General features: G+C 36.0%; 1 protein-coding gene, 1 long non-coding RNA gene and 1 other non-coding gene across 3 annotated transcripts; all 3 read right to left on the reverse strand.

Annotated features, from left to right (window-relative positions):
* Nucleotides 1-1286: 1286 nt before the first annotated feature.
* On the reverse strand, nucleotides 1287-2253 carry LOC113776083. Its single transcript, XR_003468967.1, has 2 exons — nucleotides 2069-2253; nucleotides 1287-1824 (listed from the first exon to the last, which is right to left on the reverse strand). It is a non-coding gene; the product is annotated as an uncharacterized LOC113776083 (long non-coding RNA).
* Nucleotides 2254-5143: 2890 nt separating this feature from the next.
* LOC113776304 (rRNA-processing protein utp23) lies at nucleotides 5144-12652 on the reverse strand. The gene is made up of 8 exons (XM_027321433.1): nucleotides 12493-12652; nucleotides 12008-12128; nucleotides 8914-9104; nucleotides 7364-7444; nucleotides 7030-7150; nucleotides 6134-6430; nucleotides 5923-5991; nucleotides 5144-5733 (listed from the first exon to the last, which is right to left on the reverse strand). Exons 3-8 carry the CDS (start codon nucleotides 9102-9104, stop codon nucleotides 5641-5643), a joined length of 852 nt encoding a protein of 283 aa, XP_027177234.1. The 5' UTR covers nucleotides 12008-12128; nucleotides 12493-12652; the 3' UTR covers nucleotides 5144-5640.
* LOC113776593 lies at nucleotides 11213-11345 on the reverse strand. The gene has a single exon (XR_003469082.1). It is a non-coding gene; the product is annotated as a small nucleolar RNA snoR74 (small nucleolar RNA).
* Nucleotides 12653-13441: the final 789 nt, after the last annotated feature.

Consider the following 13441-nt stretch of genomic DNA (forward strand, 5'->3'; position numbering starts at 1 on the left):
ACATCATTGCAACTTGCAAGAGGATGATTAATTCTAGTGCAGGTAGCATATCAGGATACAAAGAAAGCGACTAGTCAGTGTGAATGCCCCCAGTCACTCTCACCTTAATTAGTCAAACGGGCACACTCTCTGCCGTTACTCTTGCCAAAATAACTTCAATTATCCACTTCTTAGTGAACAGTTTAAGATAAAGAAGACTAACTGGAAATGTTCTTTTGCCATGGAGGAAATGAATCTTGACTTGCGAAGGAAAATGCAACAAGCTTGACCATGATCAGTAACGTAAATTGTTGCAAGTGTCTTGAATTGTTATGTTTGAACTTAGATATACCTTAAAATTTTTGTCCAGACGTATTGCTGCTAGCGTGCAACATGCACGAACCTCAGCATTAAACAAGAGTATTTGAACTTCATCATTGGAAAACTGTGTAAAGGGTTGAAGGGTGACATCATTGGGATGAGGTTGATGAGATTGGTTGTTTCTTTGGCCACGTTGTTTTATTCCCTTCCTTAACTTTTTGGCAAAAATCCAATGGGGGGGTTGTTAAAAGTTTTTGCACAAATCTCTCCTCAATCAACAATATCGAACGTAATAATGTGATACTTTGACAAGATTTTTAATCATAATCAGAAAGAAAGAAAGCATTAAAATCGGATTAACCGAGTTTAGCCCATCCACTCCCTCCCTCACTCAAGGGAAAGTGATTTCATAAAATTAAAAGAATTTGGCCCTAAAACGTCTGTTGCATGCTAAAGCTGAATGTGACAAGACTTTTGTTCTCTTGTTTTGTTCACTTTTAATTTTCCTTCTCTTCGATTTTCTGGTCAGAACTCAGCAGATCTTCCTCCAAACTGACCATTTCAGAAGTTGATAGGGTATATAGAACTATAACATCCTGCGTAGTTTATGATTAGTAGAACATATGACCTGGCTTCAAGCTTTTGCGTTCTCTATGAAGATCCTGATTAATTTTTCTCCTACCAAAGTCGGAATTCCCAAAAAATAAATAGAATTGCTTGCTCAAGCCTCATGCCTCATAGATTGAATAACTGTCATGGTTGTTTCAGTAAAACCAAAAGCAAGTTAAAATCTCAATCTCTCATTGGCTGCGAAGTGTAATTTAATTATTGAGGGAATAATGGTGGATATGCAGTATTTTGTATACGTCTGAGATGATTTGTAGTACTAAAATAACAGATCAAACTTCGGGTTGGATTAGTCAAAATCTGATAGCAAATTCTCATAAAATTGCAGTTGTCGAACCTCGATTGAGTTCATCAGAGACTGAACAGATAATGTAGTTAACTAGTTCCACTGCACTTGCATGAAAGACATTACATGCATGCAAGAAAAAAGAGATCCATATTTTGTAAAAACAAGAAACAGCCACAAAAATAGAAGAAGGGTGAATGAGAGGCTCTCCCCGTCATACCAAAGGAATAACTAGATAGAACCCTCTTAATACAAACAATTGAAGTCTGCATGATCTTAGCAAGACTTTTTTTTGTAACCAAGCTCAGGAGGAATAACAAAAGGAAAAAAAGATGGGAGATTTGAACGGGATAAGTTACATAATTTAATATAATAAATTAATAAAAAAATAATAAAAAAAATAATTAATACGAACAAAGTCTTGCAAGGTCAAGAAAAATGACCATGCAAATTTAAATTTAAATATACTTAAAGTTAAGCTCAGATAAGATAGCACCGCTCAAATCTTATACTATGCTTTTTGTTCTCCACCGGTGATGAAAGACTTTCAGGCTCCAAACCTTCATGCACGAGCTACCGACGGAATTTGCTTCTGGGTTCCCGAAGGCAGCCTGTGAGCAGGAAGAGGTTGAAAAGACGGGGACAGACATAAACGAACTAGAAGAGTTAAGAATGTGCATGTCTATTATGAAGGGAAGGGTGAAAAGATAGAAGACGGAAAGAGAAGATGCCAACTGAACAGATGGATGGAGGTTATATAGAGAAAATGGAACAGAAATAGTACTGACATTCCCGAATGAGTACTATGGAAGTGATCCAGCTTGTGAAGAAAGAGAAGAGTAAGAGAACACTTACAAAAAAAGTGCATTAATATTTCAGCCTATCCTCTCTCCTAGCATACTCTTTGGCATGATCAGTGAGACGAGTGATGTGAGAAGAGAAGAGGGGCAAGGTACAAAGCAGAGATAGCAGTGGAAGTAATGTGACTGATCACACTAATCACTGCGTGCTCTAAAGAGCATCTGTCATATTTGTACATCTCTTACCTTCTCACTTACGTTAATTAAATGCATGCTGTAGTACTAGTTAGTAAACCAAAGAATAAAAGCACACAGCAGAGGAAAAAAAGAGAGAAAAACAGTCGACATTATATATTTTTCATGTCTCCTAAGTCCCCAATCTCTCTTTTTCTCTATCCATCTCCCCAGGTTCCCTCATTTTCTCATTCAAGGCTCCTTTTCACATCTTTTGTTAATACATGTGCCATTGACCGTGTTCGGATATGTTACTTATTGCTTTCCAGTTCCCTTTTCTGCCAAGTAAGATGATTACTAATCTGAGTAATTGGAGTATGACAAAATATTAAATGCAGTAGTTTATGAAGCTTTTACCCCCACATTTCGTGCAAAAATTGTAACTTGATAATCTTTTATGTGCATACATGGGTAGTTAAGTATCACGATCTGTGTTCAACTAATAGCCGAGTGACCTTTCTTTGGGTAAAGTTGCCAAGTCAATGGTGACAAATAATTCCCTGAGAAGAGACCTCCTAGTTCCATCTTTTCTTTTTTGTCTCTTTCGCTTCGCCCGCTTCAGGGCTTAGAAAGCTCAATTCTGCAGCCATTATTGTCACATAAATTATGCTAGCCGCTAGTGAACAAGATGCAAGATAAAACTGCCAGTACAAGGATTCGTTGATCAAGGCCTCTTGTTTGTAGCCTAGTAGTAATGCGTTTGGTTATAGTGGCACGAGAGGTTACGAGCCCAGCTGGTAATCAAAATTCTTTCCTACGATACACTACAGCAACTTATCTTCGTCTTTCTGATGGGAACTTTCAGAATAAATATGTTAGAAAATTCTAACTCTACGTAATTCTGAAGTATACATGTCATAAGAAATTAGTTTGAAAAGCGTGATTGGAAAAATCATGTACTGTAAACATACCAACCAAAAGGGTACATATATGTTAATCAAGCAAGCTTATAACAAAGAGATTATGAGAGTTAAATCTTGATTTTAGGCAATGATATTCATAATAATGAAATAATTTGTCAAGACATGTACATATCCATACAAGGTAAGGCCATGAAATCAGAAGGTGAGTCCAACTAAGGACGGACTCTTCTCTGGTTTCTGCAGCTGACCCTCTGGTGAACACTCTTGATGCTGGACAGACTACACACTGCCAGGGAAGATATTGTGATGATTTTGGAGGGTGAGGAAAACTTTAATGAGCAACTTTACAATTAAAGCTGGGCTACATAGTGGGATTATCAGACATTGTAATTTGTAAATCAGTTTCTTCCTTCTGAAAATCCATGTGTTGTCTCTCTCATTCAGACTAGGGAAAAAGTTATTTCACATTAGGGTTTCTGTTGCATTGATTTTCTTGCCTCAGCTCAAGCTATCAACTGCAGAGAAGTTTTGGAAATTGGGAATTGGGACTTGGGATAGGCAATTATTCCACTGTGCCAAGGACACTGCTCCTCTCAGACCACAACAGTAACAGTAACGTACACAAAGGAGTTGGTCCAAAAGTTATAGAATAGTAGTGTATTATATATCATTGTTTAATGCAAATTCAGTACATAAACGCAAAGTAATACAAATATGAGTCTATTTGAACCTCATTGTTTAAATGGATGTTTCTACACAACAATAATTTCATCAAATTTTGCAAAATTGGTCATCCACATCTTTTGTGTGTGTGACTGTGTTTCATTTTTTATTTTTTTTTCTATAATTGTTGCTGACAAACTCATTTCTTCAACATTTCAAGAAATTGAAGAAAATCTGTTGTATATATATTTTTGGGCGTTTTTCGTTATTCTGGGTGGTGGGGCATTCAATTCGTGTAATCATCACCACATTGAAGATGAGGATGTGACAATACATAGTCAATCCATCCATCAATCCATCCGTCAGTGCTGTTCTGTCTTTCATCTTTCGTATAATATATTCTGCCCTTTATTTATAGCCGCCTACGTAAGACAGAGGAGGGATGAATTCACTTGGTGTTAGTCCTGTCTGTATCTGCATGTGGCCATCCCCATCAAGCAAAGCCAAAGCAGTGCTCCCCAACGGTGAAACTGAAACTGCTGTTTTAATAGCTGTGTGTGTGCTCGGACACGGTACAATAAGCAAATATGAATATCCACAGGACTGGTAGGTGCATGTGGCTGTGAATAAAGACCTTCCTTCTACTTAGACAAAACGGTTCTCTTTGGTCTGCAAATTTTTGAAAGCTGTTTTCGAAAGTTGTGCTGTTGTCGAAATCTCACCCATCATTTCAAGTGTTTATAACTTCAAAAATTCTTCCAAGGGCAGTTAAAGAATGATGAGTTTAGGTTGAACATGACCTCTAGCCCATACATGCCATCTTGATCAAAAGCCATATGCAGCAGGCAAAATGATATTGGCAAACACTTGATGGATCCTATTTACTACGTAGAGTTAGTGGTTCAAAATTTAACACATCATGGTACTAACTCAAGGAATGAAAATGTGACCAAAACACCTACCAGAAATGGTTGCTGAGCTATAATATTAATGGCTTTCCTTTGGTGTGAGGTTCTTTTGCAGGACTCTGAGGTTTCAAAACTCTTGCGAGGGCAGCTCACACAGTTTTAATAACATCTGCTTTATAGCTCAAGTTCAATATTAGAAAACTTCAAAGGCAAACTGGCTAATCATCTACACAGCACAGGCAAATCAAGACGGAATATTGCAGACCCAATTAATGAGAGTCGTGCTTCCATGCAACCGCTATTGATGGACCACTGTTTTCTGTTCGAGTCAAGATTCTTCCTCCAACAAGTCGCTCCACTGCTTATTTAACCAGGATGTCTGAAGCTTTATGAGGCTATGCATACCAGGCCAAGGAGGCATAGGTAATAACGACAGGAAAGGGAAAAGAAATGCTTGGAGGGTTGTTAAACAACTTGCGCCCCTTCAACATTCATTGTAGGGTAAATAAACAAACACCATCAATAGAATTTCCGAACAATGAGAATACAACAATTGGTATATGGAGATTTAGAAGCAAAATTAATTTACACTAGGAGGGGAGAAAAGAAGTCAAACTGAAACCTACAACAATATCAAAAGAGGGGTACATCATGCCAAAGTTGAAGGCATCAACCAGTAGAATGTTTACTAACCCAAAATTTCCTATAATTCTCATCATCTCCTACCACCCTCTTCTAAGCCTAAAGGCCGCCTGTCCACAACCACCAAAAGGAGAAAAATGCAAGCGAAGGGTCTGTGACATGGTAATCTGCATTATACTTTATCTGGTGAGGAAGCTGAAGTTTGACCTTTATAGACTGCATACTCTCTAGTTGGGTGTTTCCTTACTCGGCAAATGTAACTTGTAACTAAAAGCACCGATCAACCCGGCAAACAAAAACGAAGAGAAGCAAAAGTACTAGACGTTGGCTTTTGAAACATTTTTACTCTTACGTGACCTCTTCCTTTTTCTATTCCTGCTTCTCACAGTTGTATCTCCATTCCCATTTTCCTGCACTCAACTCCATCTCATGAGAAAGAAAAACAGCAAGGGATCATTGAAACATCCAGAAGAGCATTTATTAACCACAATTAACTGCATAGATGTACAACCAGAAAAATGCAAAACACAATAATACTGAACGCAATCCAAGAATTACAAGCAGAGAATACAGGTCAAGAATTCAGAAATGAAACCAACCTTTACTGAAGCAGCATTATTTGTATTATCACATGGTTTTTTCTTCTTACAGGACAGTGGGTTTGGACCCTGCAATGTACAAGGGAAGGGAGCTCAGAAAAGATATACTCAACAGAGATTCAAAAAATTGAAAAATTAGAGAAGCACATGCCAATCAAAAGTACTTGCAGCAATCACAACATGAAGGGGAAGCCAGATGATGGATTCTTACCTTAGCTCTCTTTCTCTTGAATTGAACTGTGTCCTTTAAATCTCTCTTTTTTCTAAAATTTGTTTGGATGGCCTGAACCGTGAGTGTACCATCATTCTTGTCTTCATTGGCATCAGAAGAATCCTTTGCTTCCTCAAAGGCTACATTCTTTTTCTTTACATTCAACAACTTGTATTCCAAGTCAGTCATATGTGAACGATCTTCCTCAGCAGATCTAACAAACTGGTGTTGAAAAGCTGACGGCTGTTCAAGAAATAAGGCATTCCGAAGGCCATAAATAAGAGGAACACCTGGTACCTGCATCAAGTAGACATTAAGGAAAATGAAAAGGTAGAAATAGATAAAATTTTGTTGAAGAGGTAAAATGCCTGCTACCTTATGCAAGTTCTAAAGAGAATATGTCTATTTTAGATTCTAAAAAGAGTGATCAACAGTTTGATACTTCTCCACTCTCCATTATATTGAGTAACACCTAAAAAGTTAGAAAGGTTAAGCCCCTTTCAGACATTAGGACCCAAAATCATCCACTTATTGGGAAGTCACAAACAAGGTTGATAAAGAATATGCAACACCTAAGCAAAGTGGAATACCAATCAACTGGGATTATTGATGATAGAGTCAGACAACTCATCAATTACTCACGGGAATATAACTAATTATATTCATGGCAACTATCAAACTAAGTCGGAGCCTGCCATTCCCATCATATTAACACCTTATACCTTGCCTATGAAAGTTAAGCAAACCAAAACCATATGCAACTACATGAGGCACATACTTGGACTTTAAAATGCAAAAAAAATCAGATAGCTGTCTAATGTTCAACCAACAGAGTTAGCATAAAGTGAGAGAGACTAGATGCTATGGTGTTGTGGAGAAGAAAACATTGAACAAACCTTTTGAAATTTCTTCCGCAATTCAGCATCCTGAGTAGCCACAAAGAAATGCTCAGAATTGTTTTCTCCAATAACATCAGTTATGCAACTGACAGCACTCTTCCGTTTCTCATGGTCACACCTGAATAAAAAGTTCATCAATGTTTCCTTACAGAAACAAACTAAAAAGAGAAAGATGATGCTACATGATCACCACCCATTTTTGTACAAACACTTTTTTTACAGATGTTTGGTTGTACAGGAGCCAATTAGAAAATCAAGTCAGTAGAACTCTGTATTTAAAAAACTTCCAAAACTCCTCAGAGAAGTAAGAGGTACGCAAGGAAAAGCAAACCTTGCGGTTAAAAGGTTACGAGCTGCATTAAGAGATTCAGCATAGGAGTCACCAAGGCTTCTCAACTCGCCAAGAACACATCTGAAACCAGGAGTGAAACCTTAAATGAGTAGTTAACAAAAAAGTTATGCTCATCAAACATCTAGCACATCATACAGAACCACATGTGAAAAGAACAACCTAGTATTGAAATCCTTTCATTCAAGTGTAGCAAGATTAGGATAATCCAATATTTAGTTCACAAAGTGCTCTGAGAAAGAATTATTGCATTTAACTTCCATTGAAAGGGAAAAGAATAAATCAAACTTAGGATAAAAGTCACTATTTGCACAGACACAACTTGTTTTGTTGTAGGCATCCGACCACTACCACCACAGTGATGGACTTCATCACCACCTAGATCCATATCTACAATACAATCCCTTAAGGCCACTTGAGGAAGAAAATATATATCCTATACCACCTTTAATTTTGTACAAATTGACTGCCCTACAAGAGTACCAACCAAATGCCTATAATCTGTACCACCATTGCATCATCCCGCCATTTTACCACTTCTCATGCCACCAGAATGCATACCAAAAATGGTAATGGAACTTCACTTTTGTGCCAAGACATCTTTAACTTGAATTTTCATTAAAAAAAAGGATTAACTTTCTATGCACGGACACTGTAGTGATTTTTTTTTTTTTACACTAGCAGCCTTGAATGTATGCCACATGTACATTATTTGAATTTCAAATTTGAATTCACATTATGTGGCATGATCTAAACCTGCTTGTGTAAATAAATCTTTACACCAACAGTGTATGAAAATGTTATCTGAAAAAAAAAAATGCTATGGCAACCCCCTTGGCAGTTGTTATTATGGCCCAAGTCACAGATGCAACAGCACAAGTGTTAAGGATGCTTTAAATGCATTTTCACACAGTAGTACAATGAAACCATAAGCTAATGATTGCCTTCAGCAGGATGCATTTTTATCACCACAAGTTCAAGTTTCTGTACCATCACTATCAAGAGTACTTCTTTACTCTGCAAACTTCTATTTTGTCTGATAATCAGATTTCAGCACAAAGCCTCAGCTTTAATACCAGAACTGTTTTTTGCACAAATCCTATAAGTGTCTATGGTATCTACATATTACCAAAAGTTAGACTCTCCAAAGAATACGTTGTTACAAACTTCAAAAGGAAGTTTTCACTCTCTCCTTTTCTTCTTCTCCATGTCTCTTTATCTCATCTACATTTCACATGAAAACTCGGCCCTTTTTTGGTTTTAAAGATATCTCCTTTCGGGTCCCTCGCTAACTATAATCTATTCTGATGTAATTTAGTTACAACCAAAACTCACAACAAAACAATTTGTGAATTTCTTCAGCTTACAATTTCTTTTAGCCGCTTACCTTAACAGGGGGAAAAAAATACATAAGAAGCCATGGCCTGGAACACAGTTTTGAAAGTATTACCAGAAAATTAAAAAACTAACAATGCAAATCATCTGAAAGATTTTGTCTAAACATTTTCTGCAGCAAAAGGAAGCCATTAGACCTGGTAGTAAAAATCTTTACTGGGCCACCTAAAGCATTAGCCAACGCAATATCAGCAGGAGTGATCTTATTGAGAAGCAGGTGGTGCACAAAAGTTCCATCACACAGAACTTTAAAAGGCTCCCTGAAACCAAAGCAAGCTGTATAGAATCTGACAGCTTTTCGATGGCGTTTCTGCTTCTTTACTCTCATCTATCAACAACAAGAAAAATAATGAATCAACATGAGAACATTGATAACAAACAAGAAAATTGAAATCCATCCCAAATTGTGATTTTTCTGACTTAAGATTTGCAGTATATTTTCTTATGCACCAAAAAAGTTAGGTAAAATCCTAACACTTGACTTCTGCATTTCCTTATGAAAATGTCCTGTATGTCCATTTAATTAGTAACCAATAGAACTCGAGCTGAGGCATTGCGGTGGAATCAAGACTCACAGAAACAAGAGTAAAAATGGCAAGCAAATCTCTTATAGTGTTTGACATGCAGCAGTTTGAGTTAGAAGAAAAACTAATATTCCTCCATTGTTTCTTTTAGTGTATCGTGGGATCTAATTCCACTTCCTCCAGCACTCACTGGACTGACTCGAGGAAGAGTTAAAACTACTTAGCAGCCAGTCATTCATCTAAAGTGTTTCAAGGTTAAACTTCTACAACAAAAATGTCCATTATTTACGTTACCCAGCACAAAATCTAAGCTAATAGTCTTAGTTCCCTTGAATTAAATCCATTGACATACATACAACAGCATAACACACAATGCCCAAAAGAGATTATGTACATTGCCATTCAAAGTAAAAAAAATCCAACTAAGAAACAAAACTACCAGTCCTTGAGCCAGAATCGAAAAAAAAAAAAAGAAAAAAGAAAAACCGATGAACCGAAAAAGCTTAAAACTTTGTCCTAGTTTAACAACTATTCAGATGCAATTAAATAGCACAACTAATTATGATTATTCAGCTAAAGAATTTTCCCATCTATTAAGCTGAGTGAAAGTATACACCATTAAACAACCCACCAACATGAAAATATTCTTCATTTACCACAAAAGAGAGACGGGAAAAAAGGAAAGTGGAATATGAATTCAAAAAATCATGAAACCTGAAGCAGGCAACTAGTATGGGAAATTTAATATACACTACTAAGTACTAACAGAAATATATAAAGATACCTGGAAATATTGCTATCTACGGACAGATAGATATGGGTCGCCACCATCAGGAAGACCAAAGAAGAAAGAAGAACAAAGGGGGAGGGTATTTGCTCTTTGCGACTTTTTGTCTGGGAGGTTTGGTCGAGGAAAATACTTAACGAATCAAAGGGGTTTTACGGCTGTTCGAGGTAGGGCTGCAAACGAGCCGAGTCGAGTCGAGTTTTGGACTTATCGAGCCAAGCTTGACTTAAAAATAGGTGGGCTCGAGTTCGAGCTCAAGCTCGACGAGCCTAGAGAAATTGAGCTCGAGCTCGGCTCGACTAAAAAAAGCTAGGATCGAGCTCGACTCAATAAGGCTAGCGAGTTGAAGCTCGATTTTTGGCTCGCGAGCAACTCGAATCGTGAGCTCGAATTTTTGACTCGTAAGCAGCTCACTAGCTCGAATTTTTGGAAATTTATCTAACAAAAACATCATTTTATCAACTTATTCCTAACCAAATTATGAGCATAATAATAGCCTACAATTCATGGCTACAATTGACCATAATTTTTCACGTGATCATAATCGAAAAAGACCTACAAATTTTTCACTAAATACAATTATAAATTTAGAAATCCATGCCACATAAAAATCTAGAATTTAAATGCCCAGCACTTCATACAAGTTCAACATTCTCGGTCACATAGTTCAACATCAGAAATAAGTAAATAAACCAAAAGCAGGCCAAGAACTTCTTACTACAGAAACATATTGAACTACAAAGTACAAACTAAGCACAATCATTGAAGCCACGAACTTCTTCTCTTCCTCTGATCAGAAACAGAAACATATTGAACCTGGACAAGTCATGATTAGACAGCCATCTCTTACTCTCAAAAATTCAATAAGTGCAAAATATCAACCCAAACATTCAATTCAAAACATTCTATCAAATTTTCCATATTAAATCATCCCAAGCAGCCAAATATCAGCCAAGAAAAAAAAGTGCAAAAACAGCCCCAAAAAAATAGCACTTAACTGGAAAAAAACAGCACTTAACTACAGCACTTAACATTGATCGACAATGCTCTCTTGGAAATAGATACTAGTACAATTTTTCTGGAAACCAATTCCCATTTGCCTTGACTTTATAATGAAAATAATGAAAATGCACTTAACTACAGAAACCAATAGAGAAATCCATATGAATTAGGTTGCAATAATGAAAATGCACTTTTATTTCCCTGAAGTTTACGAGAGACCCATTCACAGTAAATGGCAACAGGCCCCGGCTTTTTCATCAGGTTATACTACCGACAAGTCCAATCAAACCCAGAAGAACCTACAGGACCAATAAATAACCCAAAAAATTACATATACAGCAGGAAAAGAACTAAATGGCCTTCAAATAAGTAGATTAAGTTTGCAAATATATGTTCATGTACATATGTTAGTTCTCGAGTTTGCAAACAGATTTTGAACAAATGCAACTGGAAATGACTGTGATTCTTTTTAAGCAATTTACACAAAACTGACTAGAAAACAAACTGAAAAAAAAATGATTAAAAGAATTCACAGGAAAAAAAAACTATGCTAGCAGAATATATAAACTGATTAAGCAAAACCGAGGGAAATAAGCAGCAACCGGGGGTAATCCTGCTCCAGAATATATAAACTATGCTAGCAGAATACATAATTCTGCTCCAGAACCCCCACTAAAACTAAAACCCATGCAACTGGAAAATCGTTTCCTGAGCAGGTAATCCAACCGAATTCAGTCATAATGCAATTTCTTAACTCAACCGGAGCATCCATTAGTTCAAATGATTCCAGAGAGAGAGAGAGAACAATAAAGTGAGGAATTTAAAAAAAAAAAAAGACTTCAATAAAGCGAGGCTCGAAGTCGAATTGCAGAAAATTAACTTTACAACGTAAAAGCTAAGACAAAGAAAGTGATTAACCTTGTCTGAGAATAAGTCGAATTGCAGGCGGGAAAGATGGAAGAGAAACGACTAGCTAGCTTCAGAGGAATTTGGTGGTAAACATGCTGGTGAGTTCCCCGAATATTTTAAGGAGTCATTCCTGCAAAAGCCAAAAAATTTGATAGAACACCTTCGGAGTCTGCTCCATATGAACCACACAAAAGTGAAGTAAAATCTCTACCATATAAGGATGACATGCATCTCAATTGTGTCAAGGTCAAGATTTCCAGTATATTGTTCATAAGGCCGACGAAATCAAGCAGTATATTTTCAAAATCCAGTGAAAATTCAACAAGATAACCTAGTAGTAGACAAAATTATAATTCAACATAATGATTTTCCGATTGCAGAGCTCAATAACAAGTATATCGACTTAAAGCTTGCAAAAAGAATTAATATTTCGAAGCACCGGTGACATATATATACAAGCATATTAAAGAAAACGGAAAAAATTTAAGCTTTACCTCAAGTGGAGTCCTATTGATGATTTCAGAGAGACCGATTACGTTTTCTTGCGGTGGAGCTGTCGGGAGGGAGGTGGTGGGAGTAACGGTGGTGGAAGCTTAGACAAAAGTGACGACCAGGGTGGGTTCAGTGATAGCGAAGGGCTTTACCCTAAGGCGCCTGTTTGTGAAAATGGATAATTTCATTTTCCTCCCCTGATGCATATATAATATCAATTGTATCCCTAATATCTTTTATTTATTACTTTTTTTATAAGGAACACATAAAAAGTGATTAATTTAAACTAGAATAAACCTTAGACTGTACAATGATTAGTGATAATTTATGAATTTATAATTTATAATAATTAATAATAAGTAATATTAGTTAGTAGTTACAATGAATTACAATGAATTTATAATTTACAATGGTTAATAATAAGTAATATTAGTTACAAACTTACAAATTACAATGATTAGTGATAAGTTATATTAGTTACAAACTTATAATTTATTTCAAATCAAAATAAAACTTATTTACTTACATATGTTATTGTGAAAGTCGATACACTAATACATTGATTTGCAATTCACATGCATTCACTTACACTGCTTAGTTGTCTAGTTTATACTTAAAGTTTTAAGATTAGTAAATAGATAATATGAATTTTAACTTATTTGATCACTTATACCTAGAATCCTTAGTTTATGATTTAAGGAATACATAAAAAGTGATTAATTTAAATTAGAATAAACCTTAGACTGTACAATGATTAGTGATAATTTATGAATTTATAATTTACAATGATTAATAATAAGTAATATTAGTTACAAACTTACAAATTACAATGATTAGTGATAAGTTATATTAGTTATAAACTTATAATTTATTTCAAATCAAAATAAAACTTATTTACTTACATATGTTATTGTGAAAGTCAATACACTAATACATTGATTTGCAATTCAT

The sequence above is a fragment of the Coffea eugenioides genome, chromosome 6 (genome assembly GCF_003713205.1).
Source record: "Coffea eugenioides isolate CCC68of chromosome 6, Ceug_1.0, whole genome shotgun sequence".
NCBI lineage: Eukaryota > Viridiplantae > Streptophyta > Magnoliopsida > Gentianales > Rubiaceae > Coffea > Coffea eugenioides.

Coding starts and splice junctions, on each gene's coding strand:
- LOC113776304 (XM_027321433.1), bottom strand. CDS start 9,104: ATGAGAGTAAAGAAGCAGAAACGCCATCGAAAAGCTGTCAGATTCTAT. Junction 7,151..7,363: donor CGTAACCTTTTAACCGCAAG/GTTTGCTTTTCC, acceptor CTTTTTATTCAG/GTGTGACCATGAGAAACGGA. Junction 6,431..7,029: donor TGCGGAAGAAATTTCAAAAG/GTTTGTTCAATG, acceptor TACTTGATGCAG/GTACCAGGTGTTCCTCTTAT.